Source organism: Mustela erminea, chromosome 14 (genome assembly GCF_009829155.1).
Source record: "Mustela erminea isolate mMusErm1 chromosome 14, mMusErm1.Pri, whole genome shotgun sequence".
NCBI classification, from domain to species: Eukaryota; Metazoa; Chordata; class Mammalia; order Carnivora; family Mustelidae; genus Mustela; species Mustela erminea.
Genome location: NC_045627.1, coordinates 492,304 through 512,985, shown reverse-complemented (window position 1 = coordinate 512,985; position 20,682 = coordinate 492,304). Strand labels below are relative to the sequence as shown.

Genomic DNA, 20,682 nt, shown 5'->3' with positions numbered 1-20,682 from the left:
CTAAACAACTAAGAGAAAACAGACTGAATATGTATGCATAGAGCCTCAGGAACCCTTGATCCTATTAAAAAAAAAAAAAAGCTCTAATATTTGTATCACTGGAGTCAGGAAAGAAGAGGAAAAAGAGAATAAGGTTGCAAAAGTACTCAAAGAAACAATGGCTGAAAACTTTCCAAATCTGGCAACAGACAGGAATCCAGATTCAAAAAGCTGAGGACAAATCCAAATAAATCTATGCCAACATACATCATAACTCAGCTTCTGAAAATTAAAGACAAAGAAAAGTTCTTGAAAGCAGCCAGAGAAAATGACAGGCCAGAGAAAATGATGGCTTGCCTACAGAGAAAAAAAAAATAATTCAAGTGACAGCAGATTTTTCATCAAAAAACCACAGAGGCCAGAAGAAAGCGGCACATTTTTCAAGGGCTGACAGAGAACTCTCTGTCCAGAATCTTGTATCTAGTGAAAATGACCGTCTGGAATGGAGGGAGAATCAAGACATTCTTGGCGGCAGGGTGGGGTGGGGGGACTCTAACAGAATTTGTCCGTAACAGACCAATCCTAAAAGCATGTTTAAAAGAGGTAAAGAAGTTCTCTGAACAGAAAGTGAATGATAAAAGGAACCTAGAATGTCAGGAAGGAAGGAAGAACACGGCAAACAAAAACACATCTAAGTAAGGGCGCCTAACTGGCTCCGTCAGAAGAGCAGGCAACTCTTGATCTCTGGGTCATGAGTTTGAGTCCCATGTTGGGTGTAGGGATTACTTAAATAAAAACTTAAAAAAAAAAAAAGCATAAATACAATAGACTTTTCTTCTTCCCCTATTGTGCTTTCTAAATTAGATCTGGCTGTTTAAACAAAAAGAATTAACAGTTATGTGATTCTAAATATGAGGAGAGGAAACATTTAAGACAATTATATCAAAGGTGGGACACAGTAAAGAGATGTAAAAGAAGGCAAGGTTTTTATATGTCCCTCAAATGGAGAAAATGATGACAGCAATAGACTGTGAAATGTATTTATAATGTAACACACAGAACAACCCTTAAAAAACCTATACAAAGAGATATTCTCAAAAATATAAATAAAGTGAACAGAATTCTTAAAAATGTTCACATAAACTGCAGGAACACTGGAAAAAGAAATGAAAAACAGGGCAGGTTAAAAACTGGTAAAAATAAGTCCTAATATACCAATAATTACAATAAATGGAAACTATAAATATCCCAATTAAAAGACGAAAACTGGCAGATTAGATGAAAAATCATGACATGACTATATGCTGTCAACAAGAAACTCACTTCGATTAGAATGACACAGGCAGGCTGAAAGTGAAAGGATGGAAAAAGCTGTATCATGCAAACATTAGTCAAAGGAAAGCATTATTATTATCAGATAAAACAGACTTCACAGCAAGGAAGACTGCCTGAGACCAAAAGGATTATTACATAATGATAAAGGAATAAATCCACCAGCAAGACAGGAATCCACACCTGAAGTTAATAAAATAGAGCTATAAAGTGTATGTCAAGCAAAATCTTGGCAGAACTAAAAGGAGAAACAGGCAAATCCACAATTACGGTTGGAGACCTCAACACCCTTCTCTCTACAACTGAGAGAACTAGAGAAAAAATCAGCAGGATACAGAAGGAAAAAATCATAGCAAACCAAAGCGATCTAGCTGACTTTTACAGAATACTTCACCAACAAGAGCAGAACACACTCTTTCCCAGGACCCATGAGACACATTATCAAGTTAGACAATATCTTGGGCCACAAAACAAACTCCAACAAATTTAAAAGAATGGAAATCTCACAAGAATGTGTTCTCTTAACTACAATGTAATCAAAGTAGAAATCAGTAATATGAAGACAACAGGAAAATCTCCAAATACTTGGCTACTAACCAACATATTTCTAAATAATCTATGATTTCTCTCTCTCTCTTTTTTTTTTTTAAAGATTTTATTTATTTGAGAGCAAGGGAGAGCAGAGCAAGATAGAGAGCATGAGTTGGTGGGGGGCTGTGGGGGAGGGAGAAGCAGACTCCTCGCTGAGCAGGGAGACCAATGTGGGGCTCGATCCAGGGATTTCGACCAGAGCCAAAGGCAGAGGTTTAATTGACAGAGCCACCCAGGAGCCCCTAAATAATCTACGATTTAAGGAAGTCTCCTGGGAAAGCAAACAAATATATTGTGCTGAATGGAAAATAAATTACAACCCATCAAAATTTGTGGGATACAACTAAAGCACAGCTGAGCAGAAACTTTTTAGAACACTAAATGCATACATTAGGAAAAAAGTGTCAGTCAATTATCTACATTCCTACCTCAAGAACCTAGAAAAAGAAGAGTACGATAAACTTAAAGCAAGCAGAAGGAAGGAAATAAAAAGGGGCAGAAATCAATGAAACTGAAAATAGAAGAACAAGAGAGAAAATCCATGAGACAGAAGCTGGCTCCTTGAGAAGATCAATAAAACTGATAAACTTCTGGCAAAACTGTTACCAGTTCAAGGAATTAGGGGCCGAGCCAGGAAAAAGACATGGCTGGGAGACGGCACACACCACTTCCTTCGGGCAGCACTCTGACAGGCTGCACTGGAGGGGACATCCCTCACGGCAGGAGAGCTTCCAGAAGGGGACAACAGCAGGGGACTTCTGAGGGAGAAAGGTCTGGAGAGAGGCTTTAGTCACCCAGCAGCCTGAGGGGCAGCCAGCGGCTTGAGGTCTTTAATAGCCCCTGAGTTTGTTTATCAAAGATTAGCAGATGGTGAGTGTTAATTTCACAGGGTATGCAAAGCAGGAAGTCTCTAAATGGCTAAAAATATTACTTATTTGGGCTGTATTTTAAGCAACCTAGGGTGTAAGAATTTTAGTGTAGTGCTGGTAGACTTTGAACTAATGTCCTAGCTTGCTGTGAAGAAGAAAACAAAATAGAGGCTAATATAGAGGGCTACCTTTAATCCATTTATACAACTAAGACTGACAAAGTAAAGAAGACACAAACAGTTGATTTCAGGAAGTAAACAGCAATCATTGCAGACCCTGCAGACATCAAAAAAATAACCAAGGGGTTAACATGAACAATTCCACATACATTAGTTTAACAACTTAGATGGGACAGGTCAATTCTTTGAAAACACAAAGTACCACAGCTCATTCAACATAAAACAGACAAAATTTAAAGAGCCCTACAGTGATTAATAAAATTGAATTGTTAGTTTTAAAACTCGCAAAAAATACTCAGGCTGAGATGGTTTCACTAGAGAATTATATCAAATATTTTAAAAAGAACACAATTCTATACAACCTCTTTGAGAAAACAGAAGGGGGAACCCTTCCCAAGTCATTTTAGGAAGCTGGTATTTATTATTACCTAATTTACTATATGTTTTTGTTTATTTAAAAATTTTAACATTATATATTTGACATATTAAAGATGTTTCACATGCTATATACAAGTAATATGTTAATATAAGTATGTGTTAAGTAGATATTAAGTTATGTAACATATTACATATATGCATATTACATAGCATAAAAATATTGAAAATTTTATTTATATATATTTATATTTATTATTACACTGACACCCAAAACCAGATGACAGTATTGAAACAAAATAGACTATAGTACAATATCTCTGAGTACTTAATAAAACACTAACAAATAGAATTCACTATTATTTATATTTATAAATACAATTATACACTATGACCAAGTGGGCTTTATTTCAGAGGTGAAAGGCCAGTTCAATATTTCAAAATCAATATTAATAGGCTAAAAAAGGGAAGTCAGATTGGTGCAGAAAAAGCATTTCACAAGACTCAACACGTGCTTGTGATAAAACTCCCTGGGGGGGGAAAAAAGAACAGAGGGCAACTTCTTCAAGTTGATAAAGAGCATTTAAAAATTCCTACAGCTAACCTTATCCTTAATGATGAGACTACTTCCCCCTAAGATAGGAACACAGTAAGAATGTCAGCTCTTACCACTATTTTTCAATACCACACAGTAAGTTCCAGCTAGTGCAATAAGACATGAAAAGGAAACAAAAGCACACAGGTCAAAAAGGAAGAAATAAAACTGTTTATATTGGTAGGTAATATGATTGTATACAAGAAAATTCAAGGAATCTCAAAAAACAAAACCAAACCAAAAATTTCCTACAACCCATAAATGAATTCAAGGTCAAGATTACAGAATATAAAAATCAACTGTATTTCTAATACTAACAACAAACATGTGGGCATCAAAATTAAAAATATAATGCCACTCACAATCACTCAGAAAATACACTTAGGTGGCAGCTAAGTGAAGCCTCTGCCTTAGGCTTGGATCATGGTCCTGGGATCCGGGGATCTAGTCCTGTGTGGAGCTCTCTGCTCAGCTGGGAGCCTGCTTCTCCCTCTCCTTTTGCTCCCGCCCCCTGCTTGTGGGAGCATGCCTGCTCTCTCTCTCTTAAATAAAATCTTAAAAAAACATTTACTTAGGTGTCAGTCTAACAAAACACATGAAGGACTTCAATGTTAGTAAGTATACAATGCTGAGCGGAAAAAACAACAAAAACAGTCTAAATAGAGGAGAGATATACTGTGTTCCAGGATTAGAAGACTAGACACAGTAAAGATGTCAATTCTCCCCAAACTGACATGTTTATGAAGTTTTTATCACCATTATGGTAAGGCTGTGGCATAGACAAGCTTATCCTACAGTTTATATGGAAAGACAAAAGAACTCGAATAGCTAAGGAATCACTTCACCTGATCTGAACCTCATTATGCAGCTGCAATAATGATGTCTGTATGGTATCAACACTTGGAGACACACAGACCGATGGAGCAGAATAGAGAATAGAGAACCCAGAAGCAGACCTACACTAAGTCATCAACAGAATTTAAAACTGCAAAACCTGGGTGGTTCAGTTGGTTAAGCATCTGCCTTTGGCTCAGGTCATGATCCCAGGGTCCTTGGATCAAGGCCTGTGCTGGGTGCCCTGCGTTTTACTCTACTCTTCCCCGCTGTATGTGATCTCTCTCAAATAAATAAATGAAATCTTAAAAAAACAAAACAAAACAAAACAAAAACAAACAAACAAAAAAACTGCAAAAACTATTCCATGCCAGAAACTTAGCCTTCTCAACAAATGAAGAGGAAGCAACCAGATATCCATAAAGGGAAAAAAATGACACTATGACTTGAGTCTCATACCTTATGCAAAATTAAATCAATATAGGTCACAGACTTAAAGGCAAAACATTATACTATAAAATTTGGGGGGAAATCTTTAGTATCTATGGAAAAGCAAAGAGTTCTTAGGCTTGACTCCAAAAGACAAGCCAGAGAAAGAAAAACGTATAAATTGGACTTCGTCAAAATTGAAAACTTTTGCTTTGTAGAAAATTTTGGGGGTATCTGGTGGCACAGTCAACTCAGCATCTGACTCTTAGTTTTGGCTCAGGCCATGATCTTGGGGTCACTGGATCAAGCCCCATGTCAGGCTCTGTGCTGGGCGCAAGGTCTGTCTGAGATTCTCTCTCCCTCTCCCTCTGTACCTCCTGCTTGTGTACACACACACACACACACACACACACTCTCAAATAAATCCTTCTTTTTTTTTTTTAAGAAAATTTTGTTAGGAGAATGAAAAGATAAGCTACAGAGAGGAAGGAAAGACCAAAAAATATATATCCAGAGTCCATAGTCTGAAAAACAATCTGAGGGGTTTGAAGTGGCGGGGGGGGGGAGGTTGGGGTACCACGTGGTGGGTATTATAGAGTGCACGGATTGCATGGAGCACTGGGTGGTGGTGCAAAAATAATGAATACTGTTATGCTGAAAATAAATAAAAAATAAATTAAAAAAATATATATCCCACAAAGGACTAGCATTTAGATTGTATACTTAAAACAAAAACAGAAACAAATAAACAAAAAAAAAAACCTCTCAAAACTCCACAGGATAAACTCAAACAATCCAACTGGAAAATGGTTTCTACATGGAAAGAGATTCGCTGAAAAACATAGGCAAATGGCAAGTAAGCATGTGAAAGTATTTCTAACACCATTAACCAATAATCAGGCAAATGCAGATCAAAACCATAATGAGGCATCACTATACAATTCCCAGAATGGCTCGGCTCAAATCAAAAACATGGCAACAGCAAATGAGGGCGAGGATGCTCAGAAATCCTACCACCCACACACGGCCGGTGGAACACACTTTTGGAAATTAGTTCAGTTTCTTAAAAAACTTAACACGCAACTACCATATGACTCAGCAATTGTCCTCCTAGGCATTTAGCCCACAAAAAGTAAGATTTATGTTCACACAGAACCCTGTACACCAACATTTATAGTAGTGTTAGTCACAAGAGCCCCAAACTGGAATCAACCCAGATGCTCTTCAACAGGTGAACAAAGTCTCGTTCGATCCAACCAAGGAATCCTGCTGAGCAGGAAAAAGGCATGAACTGACGGTACATGCTGTAACCTGGAGGGATCCCCAGAGAAACGGTCAGTCCCAAAAGATGATGCGACGCATGACTCCATTTATGGACACTGCTGAAATGACGAGATCACAGACATAGAGAACACAGTAGTGGTTGCCAGGAAGGACGAGTGTGTGCCTACCCAGGGGCTACAGGAGAGCTCTCTGTGGAGACGGAAATGTGTGTTTCTGCAGCTGCGGCCACACCAATATGGTGTTATCTTCGGAGGCGGTGGTATCCCCCTCTGGATACCCAGTGGTGGTCTCTTAGGAGAGTTTTGTGTGATGTTACCACTGGGGGAATCAGGGAACAGGCACAGGAGAGCTCTGTATTTTTTCTTAAACCTGTATGTGGGTCTATAATTATCTCAAAATCAATAGCTTTATAAGAAATAAAAGAAGAGGAGACAGTCTCCAACACTGACTATAAGTCTACTACGGACAGTCCTGACCTGGAGGAAGCACCACAGGGCGGGCTCCAGGCAGGAAATGGAGCAGAAGGAAGAAGGACGCGTTAGCAGCCAAGCTGTCCGGTGTGCTATTTTTTGTGCGGAGAGATCTGTGTTTGGCTAACGCAGATAAAACCAAGCACCACGATGGGTAATGAATTCCTCCTTGTAGTGAGAAGAAGCCAACTGTATGAGACTTGCAGCTGATACCCCTCCTCTTTCCGAGGGGGTCTGGAATTCACAGACCTCCTTGTAGCTGAGCACCAGGAGATGGGGGCCCCATGCACTCGCCTTCAAGCTGGAGGTCAGGGGTACAGCCTGATGCTCTCTCTTCAGAGAGCAGGTATTTGAGGTCTGCTGGCCTCATGCCCCCGTCTCTGTGGGTACAGTAGAATGTGCATTGATTTTACTGATTTATTTTGTTTTGATAATCTGTTTAGTTTGACTTTCTTTTTCTCTTTCCTTGCTTGAAGTTGAATGACACATACATCAAATATAGAGTATGTGTTTCATATGTTAAGTGTGCAGGGCTTCACAGCTACAAAAGGGTTTAACAGGAGCAGGTGAACAGCCATATTACAGAAAGATTATACAAGAAGATAACCTAATGTGAACTAGTTAAATACTTATGTCTACTTACATCAAATTTGATGTGGTTTTATTATAACGGGTATTAACTTTAAGGCTCTAAATCACAAAGAGGTTATTTGACTCCAATCTGTGATAATTGCAGTCACCTGATGAGGGTTTCCTCAGCATGAATTAAGCTAGAAGGTGGGGGAATGACCATATTCCAAAATAGAAAAAATGAAATGAATATATGCTATTAATGTGCTTTTAATTTTCCATGAGAAATTTAAATGTGATAATAGGGAAAGCTATCAAATACATAGAAATGGGTTTCTATTTAAGTCAACCATTCAGGCAAAGATGGACACTGACCATGGAGTAGAGATCCCAGAAACAAGCCTACTTATTTATGACTGATCAGGTATCACAAATGCCTGGGAGAAGAGAACAGAGAATTTGGTAAGTAACAGCTGGACATTTGGGTATCCATGTGGGGCATAAATATGAAGTTGAACCCCTACGTGAAAACATGCACAAATATTGTTTTCAGGTAAATTAATGCAAGTGTAAAAGGCAAAATTTTGAAAGTTCATTCATCATCTGAAGGGGAAGGGAAGGATTTCTTAAATAAGGTACAATAAATGGAAGCAAAAGGGGAAAAAAAAAGGTCAGACCATTCAGGAACACAGACAAAATACAGATCAGGAATAAACGGCCTCCAAGCCAACCGAAACAGCTAAACACAAAGCCAAAGGCTTCAGTCTTTGGGAGAAAACTCATTCATTACTGACTTGTCTTTATATTCATTTCAAGGAAGCGCTAACTTCCCAGACTGCAGCCAATTAGAAGCATATACCAAGGAGGACAGTGAGCCACAGGCACAATGACAACCAGGTCCTGAGAGCAAAGGCAACCACTGACCAGGAAACGAGCCAGGAAGTGACTCTAACAGCACAGCACACTTGTTCAGCAATTGATTGCCAATGACGACCTTGAATCTTCCAGAAAATGACGTCATAGTGAGTAGACAAGATGGCCTTTGCCTTCCTAGTTTCTCCCACAAACAACAGTTTGGCTTTTCAGATTTCCAAAGGTCGGAAAGGAGGCAGAGGTGGGTGGCCTTGACCACAGGATTCGGTCCATGTTCCATTTCCTGGCAGAAGAAATGTGTCACGCGGGGACAGTGGGGTCATCTGAGAGGACTCTGTGGTTTCCAGCCGGTGTGTGACACCAGCAAGGGAGATAACACTGAAGGAGGAATCCATTTTACGGCAAAATAATGACTGCAGATTCAGAGAGACTGAACTTAAAATGCCCGTGAGCCAACACGGTAGGGATGTGGGGAAGCAGTCCTAAGGCGGAGGTGCCAAGTGTCCGCTAGGTCCGAGTCCCAGGACCCCACTCGAGCTCAGCCTCACCTAAGGCGGAGGCAAAATCAGTCAGCTGCGACTGAAGATGGTGCTGCAGATGAGAAGCACGACAGCCCTTCCCAGAAGCTTGGCTGTGATGGGATGAAGAGACGGGTGTTCAGGGGGCTTGCAGAGCGTGAGGCAAGCAAACTGGAAGTTACCAGGAGCAAAAGAAAGGATGGTTGGCGGTATAAGTCTGAAAACTTGAGGGATGAGGGCCAAAGCAGGAGGCAGGGACTGGTCCCAGACACAAAGAGAGACGTCCTTGCCTCTGCGACTACAAGAGAAGGGTCAAGGGAGAGCATGAGGTTAAGTCACTTTCCGGGTTGAAGCAGGGAAGGCGAGGAGATGTGGTTCCCCAGCAGGGCCTGTTCCCCCTCCCTCTCATCTACCAGACATGAGAAAAGGGGCTTGAACAGATTAGTGAAGGTTTAAAACAGCAGGTGGAGAGAAAGGGCAGGACGGCCAGGGAAGGAAGAGGATCGCTAAGTACTACTGAGAGTCCCTCGGAAGAAGACGGTTAATCCACAGAACTGAATCGAAAGAGAGCTCTGTCCATACAGCAGCAGGCAAGGCAGGCTGGGAAGCAGCATGTACAGCTGAAGGATGGAGAAGGAAGGGGTGGGAGGAAAGGTCGATGGTGTCCTATTTGGAGAGGGGACAGCTCATCACCTGGCAGAGGGGATAGGGGTGCCCAGGAGGCCAGACCTCCAGGAAAGACTGGGTGGGAATGAGCGGAATGGGACATGTGAGCTGCCAGGGAAGTAACTCCAGCGCGGGCAGCAGGGAGGAAGTTAGGAACCGGGCACTGAGCCGCGCTCTGACTGCTCTGCAGGGACACGGCAGTCACCCAGGAGCAGTGAGGAGTGGGAGTGGAGAGTGAGGCCCTACGCCAGGTGACCCTGCAGAATACGGAATGACCCCAAGGTCATCAAGCAACAGCAAAGAGAAGGAGCCAGTAGAGCAACAGAAGATGGCCCTTCAGAGAAAAAAATGTTCTGGCACACTGGTCAGAGAGGAGCTGCACTGTGAAACTTGGTCAAGTGCTGGCTTGGGAAAGGGAGAAGGGTTGGGCAGCAGCGGAACATGTGACCTGTGGAGGGTGTCAGGCAAAATAAGGAAAGGTAGGCAGGAGTAACAGCAAAGCCTAACTCTGGCCCTCTGCTGGTCTGCTTGAGCCTGAATTAAATGCCAGAGGAGAGGAATGGTGACATCCGTGGATTTCACATTTGCCGCAAAGACTCTGATCGTTGCTCAAGGTCAGGGACACCATCTGCAATTTTGCTGAAGGCCTCATCAGGATCAAACCTGCTGTGGGCCAGGTGTGTGCATGCAGGTGAGGTAGCAGGTGACTGAGCCTGGTGAGCCACCCAGCACGGCAACTGCAAGTTTGGAGTTGTTTTCCACATGACATAACAACATATAAAAAAAGAAATAATGCTCCCGAAGTGGAAAACTGTCCCAAAAAGGAAGTCAGTAGCCAGGTCAGTACAGAGAAACAAAGAAACCTAATAAAAACAATTACCCTTCATCAAGAAATAAGTTTAGATACTTTAAAGAGTACAATGTTTCATTTGATTCTGATACATGAGGATAAAACTGTATTAAGAAGGGTAAGTGGTGGGGTGCCTGGGTAGCCCAGTTGTTAAGGGTCCGCCTTCCGCTCAGCCATGATCAAGATCATGATCCCTCTCCCCTGGCTTGGGTTCCCTCTCTCGCTGTCTCTCTCTCTGTCAAATAAATAAATAAAATCTTAAAAAAAAAAAAAAGGGAAAAGTGGTTTGTGAAATGTTTCAGAGAACACTCCAACTAGTGTAATTAAAAGAGACAAGTTGAACAGTTTTTTATTTGAGGATACATACACAGAATGCTGTCTTTCTGAACTGTGACTATGAAGCAAGCCTCAAGTTCTACAACAATATCTGCAATTACACAGAGATCACACGGATCTGGGAAAGTGTCCCTCATCGACGGTGAAGTTCTTCCGTTGGTCTGGAGGGCCACACTTCAGTCCCTGCTATTCCCTGTGTCCCAGTTTCATGCTGAATTCAGAGAAGTCTGACTCATATTAAATGTTCAACGCTTGTCCAGAGCATGCACTAAAGCAATGACATCCAATGGGAATGTTTATTCTGGGTCACCACTGACCCTAGATTCTATGGAGATTTCTATACAAGACAGAGAAGCCGAGTAACAGCCCGACTGCCCTCAGGCACACGAGGCAGGGCAGATCTGAGTCCAGATTCTGGTTCCACCTCTCCCAGCTCCAGGACTGGACCTCTCAGGTTCCTCACCCATCAGTGGGCCTGTGTCCACCTCACGCAGTTGCAAGGATCGGAGACACCGCCACAGAGCACTCTGTGTACACACTGCTCTAATGTCGCCCTTCATCTAGAGGTAAGAGAATTCAGCCTCTGTACACCAACAGCTTTTCAATGAGGAACAACTTCTGGTATAACCAGGGAAACAGAGCCAGAGGTTAACACCAGAAGACTCTTCAACAAGCCCACACTCTGAAAGCTTGTTTAGTCATGCAACAGCCAGAAATAATGCTGTTCTTGGGACAATGTAATAGGGAAAATTCACTTTATTATTGTATGCTACATGCCAGAAAAAATACTCTAACTCACCAAACTTTTATAGGTGTAAACATTGAAAGGAACTTGTGTGCATAATAACAAAAGACAATTTAATATCAATTTTACTAATAAAGCCTTAGCAATGTCTCAACTTACGAATGTCTCTACAGAACTGAATATAAAGAATATGGACTTCATTCTCAAAAAGGTAGAGTATCCTACATTACATACGTATTTATGACGAGTTACTTAAGGTGCTAATATATGAAAAGCGGAAAAATGACAGTCGCCAAATAGCCAACTTCTGTTTGCCCCCAAAGTATTATCATGGTCACAGTGACTCTGAAGAGGGTTGTCAGTCTTCAAAACACCACGTGTTTTTAGTCCATTCACAAAGACAATAAGAAATAAGAACACCTGTAGGTATATCGTGTCTATAAAATGACAAGAGAAATTTCAGTTTTTCTAAGACAAGGGACTCTGATGTGTGTGCACGTAGCCAAGGCGGATGGAGGCCCACGCTCTCTCAACTGCTGGGCTGCTTTCTCTGCCTACTTCCTCACTGGAGGAAGAGGGGCGTGAAGGAACACTTAGGTCCATCATTTTCAGGAAGATCACTACCCAGAACAAACAGCTGAAACTGTGCATTTTTTGGAGACTGTGGTAGATGCTGCTGTAGTATAGGTTATCTGCCTAATGGCTACTCCCGCAAGGAGCCAAAGTAACAGGGGAACGTGACCCCAAAACTGGAGACAGGCTTTGGTTATTTTAAGCCAATTACGGTCATTTGGAGCCAGAGACTTGGTTAGAAATACATACAGGCTTAGGCTAAACAGTGCGACTTGTTACCCTGGCCACATAATTGGCCTAGGGGTAGGCACCTGACTCCATGAGGCCCAACCAGATGAACAGGAAGGACTATGACTACATAAATGCAGCAAAGAACTCCTTTTGTCCATGGCTACGGGAAGGCACACACAGATTACAAGGAACAGCTATTTTGTCACCAAGGGGAATGACACCAATAGAGCTAGCTAGAGGACAGACATGGGAAGCACTTAGGTCCTTGCTGACACAGCTGAGCTTCTGAATCAGCCAATCCTGAAACCTCCTCATCTATAGTTATTCGAAAAACAAAACAAAACAAAACTTTTTCATATTACCTACGGCATACTGAGTTGGGTTCTCTACCCCCTGCAGTGGAAAGCATTCCACTTGATAAAATGATCAAGAAAGCTAATCACCTATTATCTAGTAAACAGAAATCTTGTTAAGCATAATTTTATAAAAATTCTTCTATTTTTTGGTCACAGAGAATCAATTTACAATCAGAAGGTTGTTAGGTAAGCAAGGATTTAGAGCGAGGGGAGTTCATCCCCCGCTAGTTACTCGGGTACCACCAAATACCGGCCATTTGAGTGTTCAGTGGCCACGGATTCAGATCCTGAATCATCTACCACCACAGGAGGGGTCTGTCTGCCCCTAAGAGCCCCCTGACTACTGAGCAGGAAGCCAGTCTCCCCACAATGTGCCTGATGGACACACCAAATCCTGCCTCCCCGGCTCGTTCACCTCCACCGTTGACCAACTCCCCCCACTGATCAACATGTTCCCTCCTTGGGTTCGCTCAACGGGGCAGCAGCACGCAAGCCCTGTGACTCCAGAAAGCCCGGGAAGGACCTCCAGCTCTCTGCTCCCACACCCTGGGAACTGCTTCCAGAGTTCAAGCCTCAGAAGGGAAATCTGTTTCTTAAAGGATGCATTGTGTGACCTCTTCAATTCAAGCAAAGGTGGTCTATGGAAAAAGGCTTTTTTTTTCTTTTTAAATTTTATTTATTTGTTTGAGACAGAAAGAGAGAAAGAGCGAGCCAGGTGAGAGGCAGAGAGGCCAGAAGGAGAAGGAGAAGCAGACACTTGCTGGGCTCTACCTCAGCACCCCAAGAACATGACCTAAGCCAAAGGCAGTGGAAGGGGTTTTAATTAGTTGCATTTATATTACACACAATGTAAAAACTGTTTGACTTCTACCATAATAAAAGGAAGACTATGTCTTAAAGTTGGGTTTTCTATTAACCTGGTCTTTGTTTCATATTCTGTACCATAGAGGAAAAAGGCTGCTCTCGAATGGAATCCAGTCAAAGGTGCTTTCAGCAGTCTCTGAAGGCTGTGTCTGGGAGCCATTCACCACACCAGGGACAGAAAGTCACCTCAGCAGTCCCCTGCCTTTAAATAACTTATGGTCTCATCTTGAGAGAAAAATTTTCTTTGTCACAATTGAGATTTAACCAAATTATAAAACAGATATTCAAAGTCCCCGGGATGCCTGACTGATTCAGTCAGTACAGCGTGTGACTCTTGATCTTGGGGTTGTGGGTTCAAGGCCCATACTGAGTGTAGAGATTAGTTAAAAATAAATAAATAAATAAAAAGATACGCAAAGTTCCCACAGGCAGTGCCAAAATGTAGTATTTATTTTCTGAGGACTCCTTTAATAACAGGCATAAGCAAATGAACAAGAGAAACAGGACAGTAACTAAGGGAGCACATTACATATAATAATATTTTAAATTATAACACGGGAGAGAGAGGCCTTGCTTTAAAGTTCCCAATGTTTTTCTACATGATTAAAAATTCATATTTGAAACATTACAAACCTCCTTCTTAAAACACATCTTCTCGTTCATAATGTATTAGGACTTCATGAATACTCTACCCTCCCCCCATAGCTAAGTATCATTCGCTGCTTTTTAAGACTTAAATGCCAAAGATGCAGCACACAAGAGAAATAGAAAGAATCCAAAGACAGACAAAACTGAGTACTGTCACACAAGGGTTGACCATTCTGAGTGGCGGAGTTGCTCTTGGCTATGGCTGCGCCACAAAACATTCTTTCTCCGGGTGTCAAAGTCCTCGCTATCAGGGATGTATTGCTATCGGTCAAATCTCTCCACGTAAATTTATTTTAGTTTGGGAAGTTTATGGGGGGATTACAAAGGAAGAAATTTGCAGTTACACAGCGTTTATTTGATTTATGTGTTATAGTGCCACCGTAGGTTATTCTCTACTTTTGCCTTACTCTATCCTTTAAATAACAGTACCTTGCATGTCATTTTAGCTTTTAAATTATATTCACAGCTACAGAGAAGCAAAAAAGTATTCTTCAAATATACAGAACATATCCATTATCAAGATCATACTGATGGAGAAAGCAGTGACAGAGAAAAGCACTGCAAAACACAGATGATTCAAAGGTTTTCCCCAAACTGTTTCCACTGGCATGTATCCTAATGGAGTTCTCAGGAATGGGGGAAAAAAAAATCCATTCCAATAGCCTAACCAATCTTTAGAGGATGGGTTATAAGAAATAATTCAAGAAACATCAGCTTTCTTCTCATTCCAAAGAAATATTCAGAGCACAGACCATCAACACACCAGCCTGGTTACATATGATAAAAGCAACCAGTACAGTACTGAACCTTGCATGAGAATCCCATTATGGCTAATCCCATACAAAGGGCCTAAAGCACAAGATACTTTCCCAAAAATGTGGGTGACATGGTCCCTCACAGTAAAGATGTTACCATTATTATTTTTAGAAGTAAAGTTCACTTTGATGCTCACACAGAACCATTTTCCAAGGAGCACAAAAAGCTTTGGAAATACCATTTACTTAAATCACTATGTTATTCCTATGAAGCTATGGCATATGTTAGCAGTCTGGGTCCCCAAATAAATTTTACCTAGCTCCTTCCAACATGCCCCTGCCAGAACCCACTGAACTCATCCCTGCCCAAGGAGTCTGTCTCTGTACCCACCCACAGGCAGGAGATGCTGTTTATCAACAGTTACGTGGCCTCCAGCCGCAAGAGGCAAACATCTAGGACAACTGCTCTAGTCCCCGTGGTGAAGAAACTTGGGATGATGGGTCTTCTTGCCTTATAATCCACTAAGCTGGTCCCAACTTCACCTTCCCTTGCCTCTTCTATGTTAAGGGGTCAGTTTAAAAGAGAGAAACCAAGTGGACTCAGGACACAGGATGCTGAAGAATTCTCTTAGGCAAATGGGTACATGGGACAGACAGCAGGGAATAGGGGTGGGTAATTAATTGGGTTTGGGACACATTGTGTTAGGATACCACAGGCCATACAAATGGAATAGTTAGGTAGGAAGCTGAATATAAGATAGTAAGCTTGAGTAAATGATATGACTGGAAATAAAGATTTAGGAATAAGACATTCACAGGCAAGGACTGATAGGCTTTATAGTTCAAATGACCATGAAAAATATCAGCAACTTCTGCTTTTCTAAAGAACAATATTTTCAAACGTCTATGGCATTGGAGCCATTATATAGCACAGGGTCTTGATACTCAATCCGGCACCTGCCTGGCTTGGGAGCTGATCAGGTGCAGGACCTCATCCACCCCACACCTACTGAATCAGAACCTGTGTCTTCACATACCAGAGGACTCAGGGGCCCATCAGTTTGAAACCACTGCTGTAGTGTTCCCCAAACTCTGGTTCTTAAAATGTTCATCCATTTTCAGCAAATGAGACAAAGAAAAATACAAACATTAAACATAATAAATGCATTCAATTTAGAGAAATGTTCTTTATCCTGATGTTATACGCTTTCTTTGTTGATCTTGTTTACACGCCCTGTCTTTTCTGAAATTAAGGTAACGGCCATCTTGGCGATTTCTCTAACAGTAAGTTACTTAATACTTTATTGGTTCCTCGTAACTTTATAGATGTTACTTCCTTTGCCCAAAATATCTTCCTTCCTCTGCCTCACCTATTAAGCCCCAAATTCTCCATGAGTCATATTCTAACTACCAAAGCCCATGTACTAGCTTCTTAGGGCCATTATAGCAAAATACCACAGACCGGAAGGCTTAAAATGAGAGAAACCTATTGTCTAACAGTTCTAGAGGCTGGAAGTCTGAAATCAGATGTCAGGAGGTCCATGCTTCCCCAGATCCTTTCTCCAGGAAAGGATCCCTCCTTGCCTCTTCTTAGCTTCTGGTGGTGGCGAGCCATCCTTGGTGATCTCTGGCTTATAGCATTTACTCCGATCTCAGCCTGCATCTCTGTATCACATTCTCTCTGCATGTGTCTATGCCCAAATTTCTCTCATTTTACAAGAATACCAGTCTTTGGATTAGGGCCTACCCTAACCCAACAGGACCTCATCTCAACATGATTACATTATACCTATTTCCAAATAACATCACATTCACAGGTACCTGGCGTTCGGACCTGAACATATTTTTGGGGGGATACAATTCAACCCACAACCATCAACAATGATGTATTCCTAAAAGAAAATCTCTTGCTATTTCTCCAAATTACGTGGTAAGTACTGTAATATAGTGCTTTCAAAGTAAAGCACAAAATAAAAATATTAAGACTATATTGTAATAAAAATCAGCCCAAGACTCACCATTTGTGTTCCTGTTTCACAAATTGTATTCACTATAGGAAGCATAAACTCCAAAGTGCAGAGATTTTTCCTAATGGTAGACCGCTTTAGCCCTTACTTTCTTCTTCCCTAGCATTTTTGGCACCACTTATATTTTTTTAGCACCTTTCTGACCATCTTTGCTTGGTACTACCTATTCAACTTGTTAATTCTGTCTCAAAGTCTTGGTGTCAGGAATTATTTAGGGCCAATTTCTGACCTCCCAAGTCTTAGATGGCTGGAGCTCCTCAGGAAGTTCTAAGCCACACTAACTGTCAAGGCTTTAAGAGTGCAGTGAATCTAACAATATTTGGGAAACAGTTTCAGTTTAGAGATATTCAGATCCAGGGTTTCAATCTGAAACCTATCTAAGATTTCAATTTTGTATTACAATATTATATACAATATTCAATATTATATGGTTATATAGTTTCAAGGCAACAAAATGTTGACTGCTACTCAGTCTATGGAAGGTGAAATATTGCCTTAACATGCTAAAAAACAGGTAGATATAGCTCATAAATGGTACTCTGTAAGCACTGGCTCTTTAATTTTCATCCTATCCCTGTTGAGCTACACAGAGCCTCCTTTTCTGGAAGAAAAAAATAACCCTAGAGCACAAAGGAGTTTAAAGGTTAGGCACACATTCGTTTGCCAGCTATCTAAGAGTCAAATGATTGTTTTACTTTTGGGGGAACAATGCTGTGCAAATATGGTCAGTGATAAGTGAAGGTGACACCTTAGGACTTTTGGTTGGTTCTTAAATTTTTATTTTAGGTCCGCAATTTCAACTACCACATTTGCTGTTTCTAAAACTAATTCTCTATTCCATTAGTTTCCTCTAAATTACCTCTATTAGAGGAGAAGATAAAATTGTAAGTAAAAAAGTAAAAATGTACTTGGGAGGTATCATGACATAAGAATACTGTTGATTAAAGCCTTTGGATCAGGGCACATGGGTGGCTCAGTGGGTTAAAGCCTCCACCTTCAGCTCAGGTTATGATCTCAGGGTCCTGGGATCCAGCCCCACATCAGGCTCTCTGCTCAGTGGGGAGTCTGTTTCCCCCTCTCTCTCTGCCTGCCTCTCTGCTTACTTGTGATCTTTGTCAAATAAATAAATAAAAATCTTTAAAAAAAAAAAAGCCTTTGGATCATCATTTAATCAGTCAATCCGTGATGTTCAAGAGTTCAGTTAACTGTGTCTAAAGTCAAGTAGAGATGCGTGATATTTTATCAAGGTTATTTCATATAAGATAAATGAAAAATCTTTATCTCCCAAAGTCTTCCAGTCCTTTCTTACTAATTTATAATCCCCACTTGGTTTTCTTATTTAGACTTTCCACCCACCCACCCCCCCCCCACCCCCCCCCCACCCCCCCCCACCCCCCCCACCCCCCCCCACCCCCCCCCCCCCCACCCCCCCCCCCCCCCCCCCCACCCCCCCCCCGCCAAGGCTCCAGGTTAAAGAAAAAAAAATGTGGGGTAAGGAGCACTTGAAAATAAAGAAAAGCAAAAGTACAGCTGAAAATTGCTAGAGAAATGTATTTTCTTTACAAATTCTCTGACTGTGGTTCTCTATAGGGAGAACCAGACAACATAGATGTACAGGTCCATGTATAGCAATGACAACATGAAAAACTGCCATCGACTTCCTGGAGGGTTTCCTAAGCCTTCTAGGAACAGATGTAATGCCCAATGGCACCAAGAACAGGGCAAGCACAAGTCACAGGAGGGGCTGAAGGTGAAGCAAATGAGACCTCACCCCTCTTAGAAGAAAAATGGAAATGTTCCAAAGGCCCTCTCTGCCGCACCCTCACCTTTGTCCCACTGTTTCGGCTCCCCTTATTGGAACTCCATTTCTCTCCGTGGCTGTCTGGGCCTGGGTATCTGCTGTTCAGCCATGAGAATTGCTTCCTACCTCCCCAGTCTGGGTCAGATTTCCTTCTAACATTCTTTCCCAAATCACGCTCCTTCAGAACTCTTTCCTGCCTGAAGTTTTAACTACTCATTCTTAGGTTCATGATGCCCTTAACTCTGTATCCCCCACTAGACTGCATGCTCCAAGAGGAGAACCACGCCTGTTGTGCGGCCCGCAGTGTGCACAGCGCCTCCCAGCACCTGCCGGCTCCATCACGCCATTCCTCGCCTATTTGTGAAAGGAGCACAGCAAGGCCAGCACAAGTGATCCGTGATCAGGTACACGCTTTTGAACTCGAACCTCTCCCTGGGATTGTAAAACTCCCAATCAAAGACTTAATCTGAGAATGCACACATCTGAACAAGTGATTAGAGGCCGGTAAACACCTCCTCAAGCCTGACGCAAACGAGACGTGTAGGGTAGTATTTGTTCTTACCACGCAGGGCTAAACCACCACAAAACAAAAACACAGTGTATGAACTGGGAAGGCTTTCGACTACTCAAAAATTATTTGTGGAGACCCCTCCAGGGGTGGCTGTTTTAGGGGAAGCAAAGATTAAACAGATAGGGCTCTGCTTCCAGGATGTTTATGGTTTCAAAAAGGCACATTTATAAATAGCCGTAATGCAACCCAGAAAGGACTAAAAAGCTGGAGCGACTGAGAAACAGCAGTGAATGAGGCGAGAGGTCTCCGAAGGAAGGCGTGGATTGGTCAGTCTATCGATCACTTCTCCTTGTAATCCCAGGGCAAAGAAAGGAATTCCAAACCAGGAAAAGTCACGCTGGAAGACTGGGGGAACACACTGAAATGCAGGCGTCGCCCTAAGTCCTTTCCATCCTCGCCGGGCACAACCTCGCCGAGGAAAGTCTGGAGCTGGCTTCCCAAACCCCGAGCCACGGAAACAGGGCGAGGAAAGGGGAAACCCCACCGGTGCAAGCGCGGAGGGAAGGCGGGAGGAAACTTGAAAAAGCAGGTCGCGTCAGTGCCACACACAGCCCGGCCCGCGTCCCCAGCCCCCGCGCCCCCAGCCCCCGCGCCCCCGGCCCCCGGCCCCCCGAGCCCGCGCGCCCCCGCGCGCCCCAGCCCGCCGCGCCCTGCCGGCCTCCTACCGTAGGTCTCGGACATGGCCGTCTGCGACATCTTGGGAGCGGCACCGCCTCTCGCCCAGTCGCCGGCGGCAGCTCGGGCCGGCGGGAGAGGAGGGTCCGGGTCGTCCTCCGCGTCTCGGTGGAGGCGGCGCGGGGCAGGGGACCGGAGAAGGGACGGGCCCGCGGTCCCCACGGCAACGGCCGGCCACCCCGCGGCTGCGGCCCTGCCGGACTGCCGGCTCCGCGCAGGCGCACGGCCTCCACCCCCCCGCCGAGCCGGGACAGGGAGGGGGGAGGAGGGGGGATGATGGGGGAGGCGGAGGAGGAGGAGAGGGGGCGCGAGGCCCGGCCCCCGCCGTGGTCGCGCGTGCGCACGCGGCCCCAAGCGGTGCGAGGCGCGGGGAGGCGGGACCCGGGGCGGGGGGCGCCCGGCGCGGGGAGGCGGGGGCTGGACTCGGGGCGCGGACGGAGGGGCGTGGCTGGCCAGGGTCGGGTGGCCGGGGTGGGGAGGGGCCCGCGATGTGCAGGCTTGCGGGTGACCGAGCGTTGGACTGCGGGGTCTAGCTCTCGGGCGGAGGTGGCAGAGTGCGGGCAGTGGGAACGGAGTCCTGCGGGAGCGGCCCTCTTCGGCAAAGACTTGGTCGGCGTCCTTGGCGGCTCCCGGGCAGGAAAAGACTTCCTCCCACGGACTACTTTGTGATCAGTCAGAGAGCGTGT

The 20,682-nt window shown here is 43.5% G+C and overlaps 1 protein-coding gene across 2 annotated transcripts in view; it reads right to left on the bottom strand.

The window, feature by feature from the left end:
* RAB4A (RAB4A, member RAS oncogene family) overlaps positions 1 to 20,365 on the bottom strand; it is a 46,649-nt gene extending 26,284 nt beyond the window's left edge. Inside the window, exon 1 of one of the 2 annotated variants that reach the window (XM_032311968.1) lies at positions 19,987 to 20,365. In XM_032311968.1, the coding sequence (XP_032167859.1) occupies positions 19,987 to 20,017 (31 nt within the window). In that variant the 5' untranslated portion in view covers positions 20,018 to 20,365. The remainder of the gene's footprint in view (positions 1 to 19,986) is intronic. The other variant, XM_032311969.1, reaches the window with a different exon arrangement.
* Between the last annotated feature and the right edge of the window lie 317 nt (positions 20,366 to 20,682).